Here is a 13,561-nt window from a genome sequence, read left to right as displayed (position 1 = left end):
CATTCAGAGACATAAAACTTCTCATAAGAACTGCTTTTGATTCATCCCATAAGTTTTGGTGTGTTGTCTCATAATTGTCATTCTCTTGAATGAAGTTATTGATTGTTTCTGTGATTTGTTTTTTGACCCACTCATTCTTAAGATTTCATTATTTAGTTTCCAATTATTCTTAGTCTATCTTTCTATAGTCCTTTATTAAAAATAATTTTTATTCCATCATTATCTGAACAGGATGCATTGAGTATTTTTGCCTTTCTGCACTGGATTGTGAGGTTTCTATGCCTTAGTACATGTTCAATTTTTTTTCCTCTGAATCATTTAGGCTTTAATAGCTTACAACATTGATTAAAAAGATGTGACAACTTAAGGCCTTTGAATTTTAGCTTGATTGATACCAAGTACAGAGACAAGCACAGGCAAATTGAGACTAGATTCTAAGAAGCAAAAGTACAAAAGGAGTAATTTTAAAGTTGTGAGAATGGGTTAAAAGAGTCAAAGATTTGAACTCTTCCTGAATGAGGTCTTCTAGAGGGAGGGAAAGGTTCTTGGGCTAGAGTCCTTGGTGGCTGCCATTGCTTGGTCAGTTGGTAATTCAGAGGACCAATTGTACTTCTTGGGTCATGAGAACCTTGAATCTCTTCTTGATAGTGATATAGTGTCTTGAGTACTTACCATCTGGAGACAATCTGGCTGGGTGAGCTGAGCAGGTCTGTTGTCCTGCAGGGTCTGTTTTCCTTAGAGTGTAAACCCAATCCCCTTTCTCGGTGAGGTAATACTGCAGAAACATCTTGGTGAATTCACTTCACAATCCCTATACACCATGGAAAGACTCGGGCTACAACTACACATCCACCTCCACTGAAGCCCAGGAGACTCCCTACATGGTCAATTTTTGTGTATGTGCCATGTACCGCTAAGAAAAAAAGAATATTCCTTTCTATCTCCTTTCAGTTTTTTTCCCAGAGATCTATCATATCTACCTTTTCTAAAATTCTATTCGCCTCCTTAACTTCTTTCTTGTAAATTTTGAGGTTAGATTTATCAAGTTCAGAGAGAGGGAGGTTGAGGTCACCCACTAGTATAGTTTTGCTGTCTATTTCTTCCTGTAACTCCCTTAACTTCTCCTCCAAGGATTTGGATGCTATACCATTTGGTGCGTATATATTAAGTAATGATATTACTTCATTGTCTAAGGTGCCTTTTAGCTGAATGTGGTTTCCTTCCTTATCTCTTTTAATTAGATCTGTCTTTGCTTTTCCTTTGTCTGAGATTAGGATTGCTGGGGTGGAGTCAAGATGGCGGCTGGAAAGCAGGGACTTTCGTGAGCTCCCTGCCAGGTCCCTCCAAAAACCTATAAAAATGGCTCTGGAGGAGGCGGAGCCAAGATGGCGGCTGGAAAGCAGGGACCAGCCTGAGCTCCCTGCCGAGCCCCTCCAAAAACCTATAAAAAATGGCTCTGAACCAATTCTAGAACGGCAGAACCCACAGAACAGCAGAGGGAAGCAGGGCTCCAGCCCAGGACAGCCTGGATGGTTTCTGGGTGAGGTCTATTCCACATGGAGCTCGGAGCTGGGAGCTGGGAGCTGGGAATGGAGTGGAGCAGAGCCCAGCTTGAGCAGCGTGGACCATCCAGACCAGAAGCCGGGCGGAGGGGGCCCTAGCGCCCTGATTCAGTGAGCTGCGGCAGTTACCAGACTTCTCAACCCACAAACACCAAAGACTGCTGAGAAGGTTAGTGGGAAAAGCTGCAGGAGTGGAAGGAGTTCGCGGTTCGACTTCCAGCCCCGGGGGCAGCGGAGGTGGGGCAGCTACCGCTGCTGCTGCTTCCAGCTCCAGGCCCACCTGGTGGGAGGAATTAAGTGGCGGATCAGAGCAGGGGTGCACAGCCTGCCGAAGATCTGAGCCCAGTTTGGGTTGGGGGTCCTTGGGGAAGGAGCAGTGCTGGTGCGGCAGAGCTGGCACCTCCCCCCCAAACGTGGAACATAGAACTCTGTAGTCTACAAGCAGTCATACCCCACTGAAAAACTCAAAGGTCAAGTTAGTTGGCTGGGATTATGGCCAGGCAGCGAAAACGCACTGAGATTCAGTCTCAGACTCTGCATTCTTTCTTTGCTGACAAAGACCAAAACATACACACAGAAGAAATTAATAAAGTCAAAGAGCCTACAACAGATACCTCCAAGAAAAATATGAACTGGTCCCAGGCCATGGAAGAGCTCAAAAAGGATTTGGAAAAGCAAGTTAGAGAAGTAGAGGAAAAATTGGGAAGAGAAATGAGAAGGATGAGAGAAAACCATGAAAAACAAGTCAATGACTTGCTAAAGGAGACCCAAAAAAAATACTGAAAAATACACTGAAGAAAACAACACCTTAAAAAATAGATTAACTCAAATGGCAAAAGAGCTCCAAAAAGCCAATGAGGAGAAGAATGCCTTGAAAGGCAGAATTAGCCAAATGGAAAAGGAGGTCCAAAAGACCACTGAAGAAAATACTACTTTAAAAATTAGATTGGAGCAAGTGGAAGCTAGTGACTTTATGAGAAATCAGGATATTATAAAACAGAACCAAAGGAATGAAAAAATGGAAGACAATGTGAAATATCTCCTTGGAAAAACCACTGACCTGGAAAATAGATCCAGGAGAGATAATTTAAAAATAATTGGACTACCTGAAAGCCATGATCAAAAAAAGAGCCTAGATATCATCTTTCAAGAAATTATCAAGGAGAACTGCCCTGATATTCTAGAGCCACGGGGCAAAATAGAAATTGAAAGAATCCATCGATCGCCTCCTCAAATAGATCCAAAAAAGAAATCTCCTAGGAATATTGTCGCCAAATTCCAGAGCTCCCAGATCAAGGAGAAAATACTGCAAGCAGCCAGAAAGAAACAATTTGAGTATTGTGGAAACCCAATCAGAATAACCCAGGATCTGGCAGCTTCTACATTAAGAGATCGAAGGGCTTGGAATGCGATATTCCGGAGGTCAATGGAGCTAGGATTAAAACCTCGAATCACCTACCCAGCAAAACTGAGTATCATGCTCCAAGGCAAAATATGGATTTTCAATAAAATAGAGGACTTTCAAGCTTTCTCAGTGAAAAGACCAGAACTGAATAGAAAATTTGACTTTCAAACATAAGAATCAAGAGAAGCATGAAAAGGTAATCAAGAAACAGAAATTGCAAGGGACTTACTAAAGTTGAACTGTTTTGTTTACATTCCTACATGGAAAGATGACAAGTATGATTCATGAGACCTCAGTATTAGGGTAGCTGAAGGGAATATGCATATATATATATATGTTTATGTATATATATAAGTGAATGTGTATGTATGTATATATCTATGTGTATATATATGTGTGACACAGGGTGAGTTGAAGATGAAGGGAAGATATCTAAAAGAAATAAAATGAAATTAAGGGATGAGAGAGCATCATACTGAGAGAGGGAGATAGGGAGAGATAGAATGGGGTGGATTATCTCACATAAAGGTGGCAAGAGGAAGCAGTTTTGTGGGAGGAGGGGAGAGGGCAGGTGAGGGGGGAATGAGTGAACCTTGCGCTTATCAGATTTGGCCTGAGGAGGGAATACCATACATACTCAGTTGTGTATCTTACCCCACAGGAAAGAAGAGGGAGGAAGATAAAAAAAAAATAAAAGGGGGGGAATGATGGACGGGAGGGCAGATGGGGGTGAAGGTAATCAAAAACAAACACTTTGGAAAGGAGACAGGGTGAAGGGAGAAAATTCAATAAAGTGGGATGGGTTGGGGAGGAGCAAAAGGTAGTTAGTCTTTCACAACATGAGTATTGTGGAAGGGTTATACATAATGATACACATGTGGCCTAGGTTGAATTGCTCGACTTCTTAGGGAGGGTGGGTGGGAAGGGAAGAGGGGAGAGAATTTGGAACTCAAAGGTTTAAAATTAGATGTTCAAAAACAAAAAAAAAAAGTTTTTGCATGCAATTAAAAAATAAGATACACAGGCAATGGGGCGTAGAAATTTATCTTGCCCTACAAGATAGGAAGGGAAAAGGGGATGAGAGGGGAGGGGGGTGATAGAGGGGAGGGCTGACTGGGGAACAGGGCAACCAGAATATACGCCATCTTGGAGTGGTGGGGAGGGTGGAAATGGGGAGAAAATTTGTAATCCAAACTATTGTGAAAATCAATGCTGAAAACTAAATATGTCAAATAAATAAATTAAAAAAAAAGTTATAAAAAAAAAAACAAAAAAACAAAAAAATGGCTCTGAACAAATTCTAGAACTTCAGAACCCACAAAATGACAGAGGGAAGCAGGGATCCAGCCCAGGACAGCCTGGATGGTAGCTGGGTGAGGTCTATCATGCACAAAGCTGGGAGTGGAGGGGAGGAGAGCCCAGTGTGGGCAGCCACAGGACCAACCAGACCAGGAGTCAGGCAGAACAGGCCCTAGCACCTTGAATAAGTGAGCTGTGGCAGTTACCAGACTTTTCAACCCACAAACACCAAAGACAACAGGGAAGGTTAATGGGAAAAGCTGCAGGGAGTGAAAGGAGGTCATGGTGTGGCCACCACCCTGGGGGCAGCAGAGGTGGTGCAGCTACAGAACTACAGCTGCAGTTGCTTCTGTCCCCAGGCCCACCTGGTGGGAGGAATTAAGTGGCAGATCTGAGTGGGAGTGCAGAGCCGGCTTAAGATCTCAGTCAGGTCCAGGTTGGTGGTTCTTGGGGGAGGAGGAGTGCTGGTGTGGCAGAGCTGACTATATAGAAATAGCTCTGAAGGCAACAGCGCATCCCCTCAAGCTTGGAACAAAGTACTCTTTACAAGCAGTCATCACCCGGCGAAAAATTCAAGGGCCAAGTACGTAGGCTGGGAACATGGTCAGGCAGCATAAATGGACTCAGATTCAGTTTCAGACTTTGGAATCTTTCTTTGGTGACAAAGAAGACCAAAACATACAACCAGAAGAAGTCAACAAAGTCAAACAGCTTACATCAAAAGCCTCCAAGAAAAACATGAACTGTTCTAAGGCCATGGAAGAGCTCCAAAAGGATTTAGAAAAGCAAGTTAGAGAAGTAGAGGAAAAATTGGGAAGAGAAATGAGAATGATGTGAGAAAACCATGAAAAACAAGACAATGACTTGCTAAAGGAGACCCAAAAAAGTGCTGAAAAAATAATACTGAAGAAAACAACACCTTAAAAAATAGACTAACTCAAATGGCAAAAGAACTCCAAAAAGCCAATGAGGAGAAGAATACCTTGAAAGGCAGAATTAGCCAAATGGAAAAGGAGGTCCAAAAGACCACTGAAGAAAATACTACCTTAAAAATTAGATTGGAGCAAGTGGAAACTAGTGATTTTATGAGAAATCAAGATATTGTAAAACAGAACCAAAGGAATGAAAAAGTGGAAGACAATGTGAAATATCTCATTGGAAAGCCCTGGAAAAGAGTTCCAGAAGAGATAATTTAAAAATTATTGGACTACCTGAAAGCCATGATCATAAAAAGAGCCTAGATATCATCTTTCAAGAAATTATCAAGGAGAACTGCCCTGATATTCTAGAGCCAGAGGGTAAACTAGAAATTGAAAGAATTCACCAATCACCTCCTCAAAAAGATCCCCAAAAGAAAACTCCTAGGAATATTATTGCCAAATTCCAGAGCTCCCAGATCAAGGAGCAAATACTGCAAGCAGCCAGAAAGAAACAATTTGAGTATTGTGGAAACATAATCAGAATAATACAAGATCTAGCAGCTTCTACATCAAAAGATTGAAGGGCTTGGAATACGATATTCTGGAGGTCTATGGAGCTAGGATTAAAACCAAGAATCACCTACCCAGCAAAACTGAGTATCATGCTCCAAAGCAAAATATGGATTTTCAATAAAATAGAGGACTTTCAAGCTTTCTCAATGAAAAGACCAGAGCTGAATAGAAAATTTGACTTTCAAACACAAGAATCAAGAGAAGCATGAAAAGGTAAACAAGAAAGAGAAATCACAAGGGCCTTACTAACATTGAACTGTTTTATTTACATTCCTACATGGAAAGATGATGTGTATGATTCATGAGACTTCAGTATTAGGGTAGCTGAAGGGAATATGCATATGTGTGTATGTGTGTGTGTGTGCACATGTATATCTATATATATATATGTATATGTATAAGTGTGTGTATAGGTGTGTATATATGTAAGTGTATATATATACATATATATGTATATATATATATATACATATATATATATATATATAGACAGAGGGCACAGGGTGAGTTGAATATGAAGGGTTGATATATAAAAAATATAATCAAATTAAGGGATTGAGAGAGGGAGAAAGGAAGAGATTAGAATGGGGTAAATTATCTCTCATAAAAGTGGCAAGAAAAAGGAGTTCTGTAGGAAGGGAAGATGGGGCAGGTGAGAGGGGATGAGTGAATCTTCCTCTCATCAAATTTTACCTGAGGAGGGAATAACATACACACTCAATTGGGTATCTTACCCTACAGGAAAGAAGGAGGAAGAAGATCAAAAAGTTGGGACGATATAAGGGAGGGCAGATGTGGGGAGGAGGTAATCAAAAACAAACACTTTTGAAAAAGGACAGGGTCAAGGGAGAAAATTCAATAAAGGGGAATAGGTTAAGAAGGAGCAAAATATAGTTAGTCTTTCACAATATGAGTATTGTGGAAGGGTTTTACATAATGATATGCATGAGATTAGGATTGGTACCCTTGCTTTTTTTTTTACTTTAGCTGAAACATAATATATTTTATTCCAGCCTTTTACCTTTACCCTGTGTGTATTCCCCTGTTTCAAGTGTGTTTCTTGTAAACAACATATTGTAGGATTATGGTTTTTAATCCATTCTGCTATCTTTCTCCATTTTATTGGAGAGTTCATCCCATTCACATTCACAGCTCTATTTACTGTCTGTGTCTTTTTCTCCATCCTGTTTTCCCCTATTCATGTTTTCATTTCTCCCTTCTCACTTCCCCTCCTTGAAAGAGTTTTGCTTTTGACCAGTGCCTCCCTCCATATTCCCTCCATTTCAGCCCCTCCCATCTTACCCTTTTTTCTTACTACTTCTTCCCTACCTTCTAACCACCCTCCTTTCTTTCCCCTTTCCTCTCCTACTGCCTATATGGATAATTTGATTTCTATACTTAACAGAGTATGTTTACCTTCATTGAACCAAATCCAATGAGAGTAAAGCTCAAACACTGCTCTTCTCCTTCCCTTCTTTCCTTCATGTTATATAACTTACCCCTTTCTGCCTCCTCCTTACCTCTTCTCCCATTACAATCCCTTTTCATCCTATAACTAAGTTTTTTATCATCACATCAGTTAATTTATACTCACACTCTCTGTCTATGTATATCCCTTTTAGATGATGTCCTAATTACACCATTCTCAAAATTAGCAAATTTCATCCTGCCATATAGGGATGTAAATAGTTTGTCCTTGTTGTATAACAAGGCTTTTTTTTTTCTTTTTCCCCCTGTTTACCTTTTTATTGCTCTCTTGAGTCTTGTATTTGAAGATCAAATTTTCCATTGAACTCTGCCCTCTTCATCAGAATCGTCTGGAAGTCCCTCATTTCATTGAATATCCATCTCCTTGCTTGAAAGATTATCCTCAGTTTTGCTGAATAATTGATTGTTGGTTGTAGTTCAAGCTTTTTTTGCCTTTCAGAATATCATATTCCAATCCCTCCAATCTTTTAAGATAGAAGCTGCAAGGTTCTGTGTGATCCTGACTGTATTTCCACAATATTTGCATTGTTTCCTTCTGGATCTTGCAGCATTTTCTCCTTGACCTGTTAATTCTTGAATTTGGCTACAATATTCCTTGGAGTTTTCAATTTGGGATCTCTTTCAGGGGGTGATGGGTTGATTCTTTCAATGACTCTTTTACCCTCTGCTTCCCCTCAGGGCAGTTTTCCTTGTCTATTTCTTGGAAGATACTGTCCAGGCTCTTTTTTTCACCATGGCTTTCTGGAACACCAATAAATCTTAGATTATATCTCCTGGATCTATTTTCAAGGTCAGTTGTTTTTCCAATGAGATATTTTATGTTTTCTTCTAATTTTTCATTCTTCAGATTTTGTTTGACTGATTCATGATGCCTCATAGAGTCATTAGCTTCTACTTGCCCAATTCTAATTTTTAACAAATTATTTTCTTCAGATAGCTGCTGCATCTCTCTATTTGGCCAGTTTTGCTTTTCAAGGATTCATTTTTTCCTGGTAGATTCTGTAATTTTTCTTCTGCCTTTCTAAAATCCTCTGAGCTCTTCCAGGAATCCTTTTTGGGTGTGAGACCAGATCATATTCCCTTTTGAGGTTTCAGATGTGGGTATAGCATCAATGCTGTCCTCTTCTGAATTCGTATTTTGATCTTCTCTGTCCCCATAATACAATTCAATGGTCTTTTTTTTTACTTTTCTAGTTTGCTTCTTCATGGTGGTTGCCTTTTTCCTGGCTTTTAAAGTGAATCTCTGCTTCTGGGGCCCAGGGGGCTCTGTCTAAAGCTTTTTGTGTTGGGAGCTAGGGGCCTGATTACTGGCTTTGTGTTCTGTGGCCTCTGGTTTTGTCAGCTAGAGGAGCTATATACTGCTGCAGCTCACTTGGTGCTGAACTGGAGGTGACTGGTTGTGTGCCAAGGACTGAGGCCCAGTGAAGTCTTTCTGAGTTTCCCCAATGTTACACTGAAGCTCATAAAATGAGGTGTGGAGGAGGGGTGCTCTGGCTTTTGTAAATCTCCTTTTCCCCTATGGCTGTGCTATATAGCAAGGGTGCCCTCAGTTTCTATCTGCACTGGTGTCTGTGTATTCCCTTGGCTGTGCAAAGGCACACTTGGGGTCCTGGTGTTGGTGCTTGCCAGCTCCATCCCCCCAGGCTCAGAAACTCCCACTGGTCTGCTAAGATGGGGCTTGCTGGGATGCCTCCCTTCCTGCACTGATCTCCTTCCATCACCTCAAGAGGAGGTCTCCCTAGCTTCCCAAGCTGAAAGACTACTGAACTCCCACTTTTGGCTCCTCTATTCTAGGGTTTCTCTTAGGGCAATATTCTCTGGGTTATTCAAGGGAGGGATGAGAGCTATTAGAGTTTACTTGGTCATCTTGACTCCTGGAAGTTCAAGAATGTGAGTTTAGACCATGGGCTAATAGCCCCAGGAGTAACTTCTGCTGCTGCTACAGACTCTGCACTTCTGTCTCATCTCACTCCAACAGACTGTCATACTGTGCTGAGAGGTCTGGAGATAGCCCCTGCAGATAGTAGGCTAGGCCTGCTTCCATTCCGGTATGATGCTCTGGTATGATTGGGGGTAGTTCCACATGCCCAGTTCTCTCCTGGCCCAGTGAAACAGCTAGCTCTCTTTCTGGACTCTCCTGGCTTGGAAATCTGCCACACTCTGTCTCCTAGTGGATTCCACCTCTTTCAAATCTGTTCAGATTCACTTCTCAAGTGGTATCTGAAAGAATTTGTGAGAGATCCTAGGCATGTCTTTGCCTTCGCTCTGCCTGAAGAAAATATTTTTTGCAGCAAGTTTCTATGATAAAGGTCTCATTTCTAATGTTTATAAGGGAATTATCCAAATTTAGGAGAAAAAAAGTCATTTCCTACTTAAATGGTGAAGGAATATGAATAGGCAGTTGTCTGAGGAAAAAATCCCAGCTACTAATAATCATGTGAAAAATGCTCTAAATCGCAAATAAAGAAATATAAATTAAAACAGTTCTGAGGTACCACTTTACACATATCAGATTGGCCTAGAGGACAAAAAAGGAAAATGACAAATACTATGACAGCGTGAGGCAAAACAGGTACATTAATGCCCTATTAGGGGCCTCTAGGTTGTGCAGTGTATAGTACGCTGGGATTGGAGTCAGGAAGACTCATCTTCCTTGAGTTCAAATAAGGCTGCAGACACTTACTGTAACCCTGGGCAAGTCACTTAATCTTGTTTGCCTCAGTTTCCTCGCCTGTAAAATGAGCTGGAGAAGGAAATGGCAAACCACTCCAATATCTTTGCCAAAAAAAATCCCCAAAAAGGGTCACTAAGAGTTGAACATGGCTGAAAAGACCGAGCAATGACAACAACAAGGACTTTCAATACCAAGAGCTATAGAGAAAAAGAGGTTCAGAGTGTGTCTTGTTGTAGCCTACAAAAATGTCGGCATAGAAAAGTACCAACTTTTAAGCCCCAAGAGAGTTCCACCTAAAGGGGCACTTCATGAGGACTCTATGAAGGAAAAGATGACTTTCAGTAGCAGGAGTTGCATTCTATCTTTTCCCACTCTTGTATTTTTTTTAATTTTTAAATAAAATATAAATTAAGTAAATAAATAAAAATAAAATTAATTAATATAAATTTTAAAATTTAATTAATATTAATATATTATTTTATACATTTAAATATATGTTATTTAATTATTTAATTAAATATTTCCAATACATGAAAAATTTTCTAACAATCCTTTTTTAAACTTTTTAATTAAAAATTCTCTCTCTCTCTCTCTCTCTCTCTCTCTCTCTCTCTCTGTCTCCATCCCCTTTCTCTCCATCCTGTCCTATGATGAGGCAAGCACTTTGATTTCAACTATGCATATGAGGTCATGCAAAACATATTTCCGTATTAGCCATGTTGTAAAAGAAAACACAAAATAAAATAATAAAAATATAGTTTTTTAAAAGTATGCTTGAATATGCATACAGAGTTCATCAGTTCTCTTTCTAGAGGTGGATAACATTTTCATATTGGATCCTTTTGGATTGTCTTGGATCATTATCTTGATCAGAGTAGCTAAGTCTTTCACAGTTGGTCTTTAAAATATTGCTCTTAGTGTGTACAAAGTTCTAGTTTTGCTCATGTCACTCATCCGGCTTGTCATTTCTTATAGTACAAGAGCATTCCATCACAATCATATGCCACAACTTATTCAGCAATCCCGCAGTTGATGGGCATCCCCTCAATTTCCAATTTTTTTTGCCACATAAGAAGAGCTACTATAAATATTTTTGTACGTATAGGTCCCTTTCTCTTTTCTTTAATCTGTTTGATATACAGACCTAGTAGTTGTGTGCACACTTTTATAACCCTTTGGGTATACTTCCAAATTGTTGTCCAGAATGGTTGGACTAGCTCACAACCACATCAGCAATGCATTAGAGTTCCAGCTTTTCCATATCCTCTCTTGCATATGTCATTTTCCTTTTCTGTCATGTTAGCCAGTCTGATAGGTGTAAGGTATTATCTCATAGTTGCTTTAACCTATATTTCTCTAATAAGTAGTGATTTAGAGTATTTTTCTTATGACTATTGATGACTTTGATTTCTTCTGAAAATTGCCTGTTCATATCTTTTGACCATTTATCAACTGGGGAATAGATCTACTTTCATAAATATGGCACAGATCCATATATATTTGAAAAATGGTGTCTTTATCAGAAAAAACTTGTTGAAAAATTTTCCCCCAATTTCTTATTTTCTTTCTAATTTGGACTGCACTAGTTTTGGTTGCACAAAAGCTTTTTAATTTCATGTAATTAAAAGTATCTGTTTCACTTCCTCTAATCTCTCTTTTTTGTTTGGCCATAAACTTTTCCATTACCTATATATCTGATTGGTACATTTTTCCATGCTCTACTAAATTACTTATGGTATCACTCTTTATGTCTAAATCATTTATCCAATTTGACCTTGTCTTGGTATACTGTGTGAGAGTTAGTCTGTGCATTGTTTCTGCCAAACTGTTTTTTAGTTTTCTCTCCAATTTTTGTCAAATAGTGAGTTCTTGTCCCCCAAACTTGGATCTTTGAGTTTATCAAACATTAGATTACTATGGTAATTTACTATTGTATATTGTGTACCCAATCTATTTCACTGATCCACCACTCTATTTCTTAGTCAAACCAGATTGTTTTGATAATTACCTCCTTGTAATATAGTTTGAAATCTGGAACTGCTAGGCTGCCTTCCTTCCATCCCCTCCCCCATTGATTCCTGCAATATTCTTCACATTTTGTTCTTCCAGATCAATTTTGTTACCCTTTTTTTCTAGTTCTAAAAATAATTCTTTGATGGTATGATTTGTATGGCACTGCATAAATAAATTAACAGGAAAAATGATCATTTTTAATATATTGACTCCACCTGTTCATGGGCAATGAATATTTCCCTAGTTGTTTAGACCTGTCTTTATTTGTGTGAGAAGTATTTTGCAATTGCATTTATATAATACCTGAGTAAGCTGTGCCAGGTAAACCTTTCAAGTATTTGTATTGTTTGCAGTTATGGGATTTCTCTTTTTCTCTCTTCCTGTTGGGTTTTGTTGGGTAGTCTATAGAAATGCTGATGATTTATGTGAGATTATTTTATATTCTGCAACTATGCTGAAGTTGTTAATTTTTTCAACTGGTTTTGTAGTTGATTCTCCAGGACTTTATAAGTATATACCATATCATCTGCAAAGAGTGATAGTTTTGTTTCCTTTTTGCCTATTTTTATTTTATATTTTTCTTCTCTTATTGCTCTACCTAGCATTTCTAGTACAATACTGAATAGTAGTTATTATAATAGGAATCCTTGATTCACCCCAATCTTATTGGAAAGCCTTCAAGTTTATCCCCATTACAGAGAATGCTTGTTCTTGGTTCTTAACATTTTAAGAAAGGTTTCATTGATTCCTGTAGTTTCTAATGTTTTTAATAGGAATGAATGTTGTATTTTGTCAAAGGCTTTTTTTAGTATCTATTGATATAATCATGTGAATTTTATTGGTTTTTGCTATTGATAGAGTCAATTATGCTGATAGTTTTCCTGATATTGAACCAACCCTGCATTCTTGGCATAAATCACTCATGGTCATGGTGTATGGTCTTTGCGATGCATTGCTATAATCTTCTTGCTAGCATTTTATTTAAATTTTTTGGATTAATTGATATTTATTAAAAAACTTGGTCTTTAGTTTTCTTTCTCTGTTTTTGTTCTCCCTGGTTTAGGTATCAACATAATATTTCCCTCATAAAAATTTTGTGGGACTTCTTTACCTATATTCTCAAATATTTTTTGTAGGATTCACTCTTTTGGTCATTCAATCATTTTTGGAGAAGAGTTGGACACAACTAAGAGATACTAGCTAGGTAGTTAGTGGATGCACATCTAGCTAGGTGGCTCAGTGGATAGACCACTGGGCCTGAAGGCAGTAAGACCTGGGTTCAATTCTGGCCTCAGACACTTACTAGCTTTATGACTCTGGGTAAGTCACAGAACCTCCATTTACCTTAATCCACTGCAAAAAGAAATGGCAAATCACTCTAGTATCTTTGCCAAGAAAACTTCATGGACAGTATGATCTATGGAATCATGAATGTTCTGAGGCAACTAAATGATTGAACAACCACAATACAGAATTCACTTGTGAATCCAGTTGGTCCTGGGGATTTTTTCCTTAGGGGGTTCATTTATAGTTTGTTTTATGTTCTTTTTTCTAAGTTAGGGTTGTTTGAGTATTCTTTTTCCTCTTCTGTTAATCTGGGCAGTTTATTTTGTTGTGAATATTTATC

General features: G+C 38.9%; 1 protein-coding gene across 1 annotated transcript; it reads right to left on the bottom strand.

Moving 5' to 3' along the window:
• Nucleotides 1-592: 592 nt before the first annotated feature.
• LOC118841536 (H/ACA ribonucleoprotein complex subunit 3-like) lies at nt 593-787 on the bottom strand. The gene has a single exon (XM_036749043.1). The coding sequence runs from the start codon at nt 785-787 to the stop codon at nt 593-595; it is 195 nt and encodes a 64-aa protein (XP_036604938.1).
• Between the last annotated feature and the right edge of the window lie 12,774 nt (nt 788-13,561).

This window comes from Trichosurus vulpecula, chromosome 3 (genome assembly GCF_011100635.1).
Source record: "Trichosurus vulpecula isolate mTriVul1 chromosome 3, mTriVul1.pri, whole genome shotgun sequence".
Classification (NCBI taxonomy): Eukaryota; Metazoa; Chordata; class Mammalia; order Diprotodontia; family Phalangeridae; genus Trichosurus; species Trichosurus vulpecula.
Note: the sequence above shows the minus strand (reverse complement) of the source record. Positions and strands in the feature narration are given on the sequence as shown.

What these genes read in the sequence shown, in the direction of transcription:
- LOC118841536 (XM_036749043.1), bottom strand. Translation starts at nt 787, where the DNA reads ATGTTTCTGCAGTATTACCTCACCGAGAAAGGGGATTGGGTTTACACT.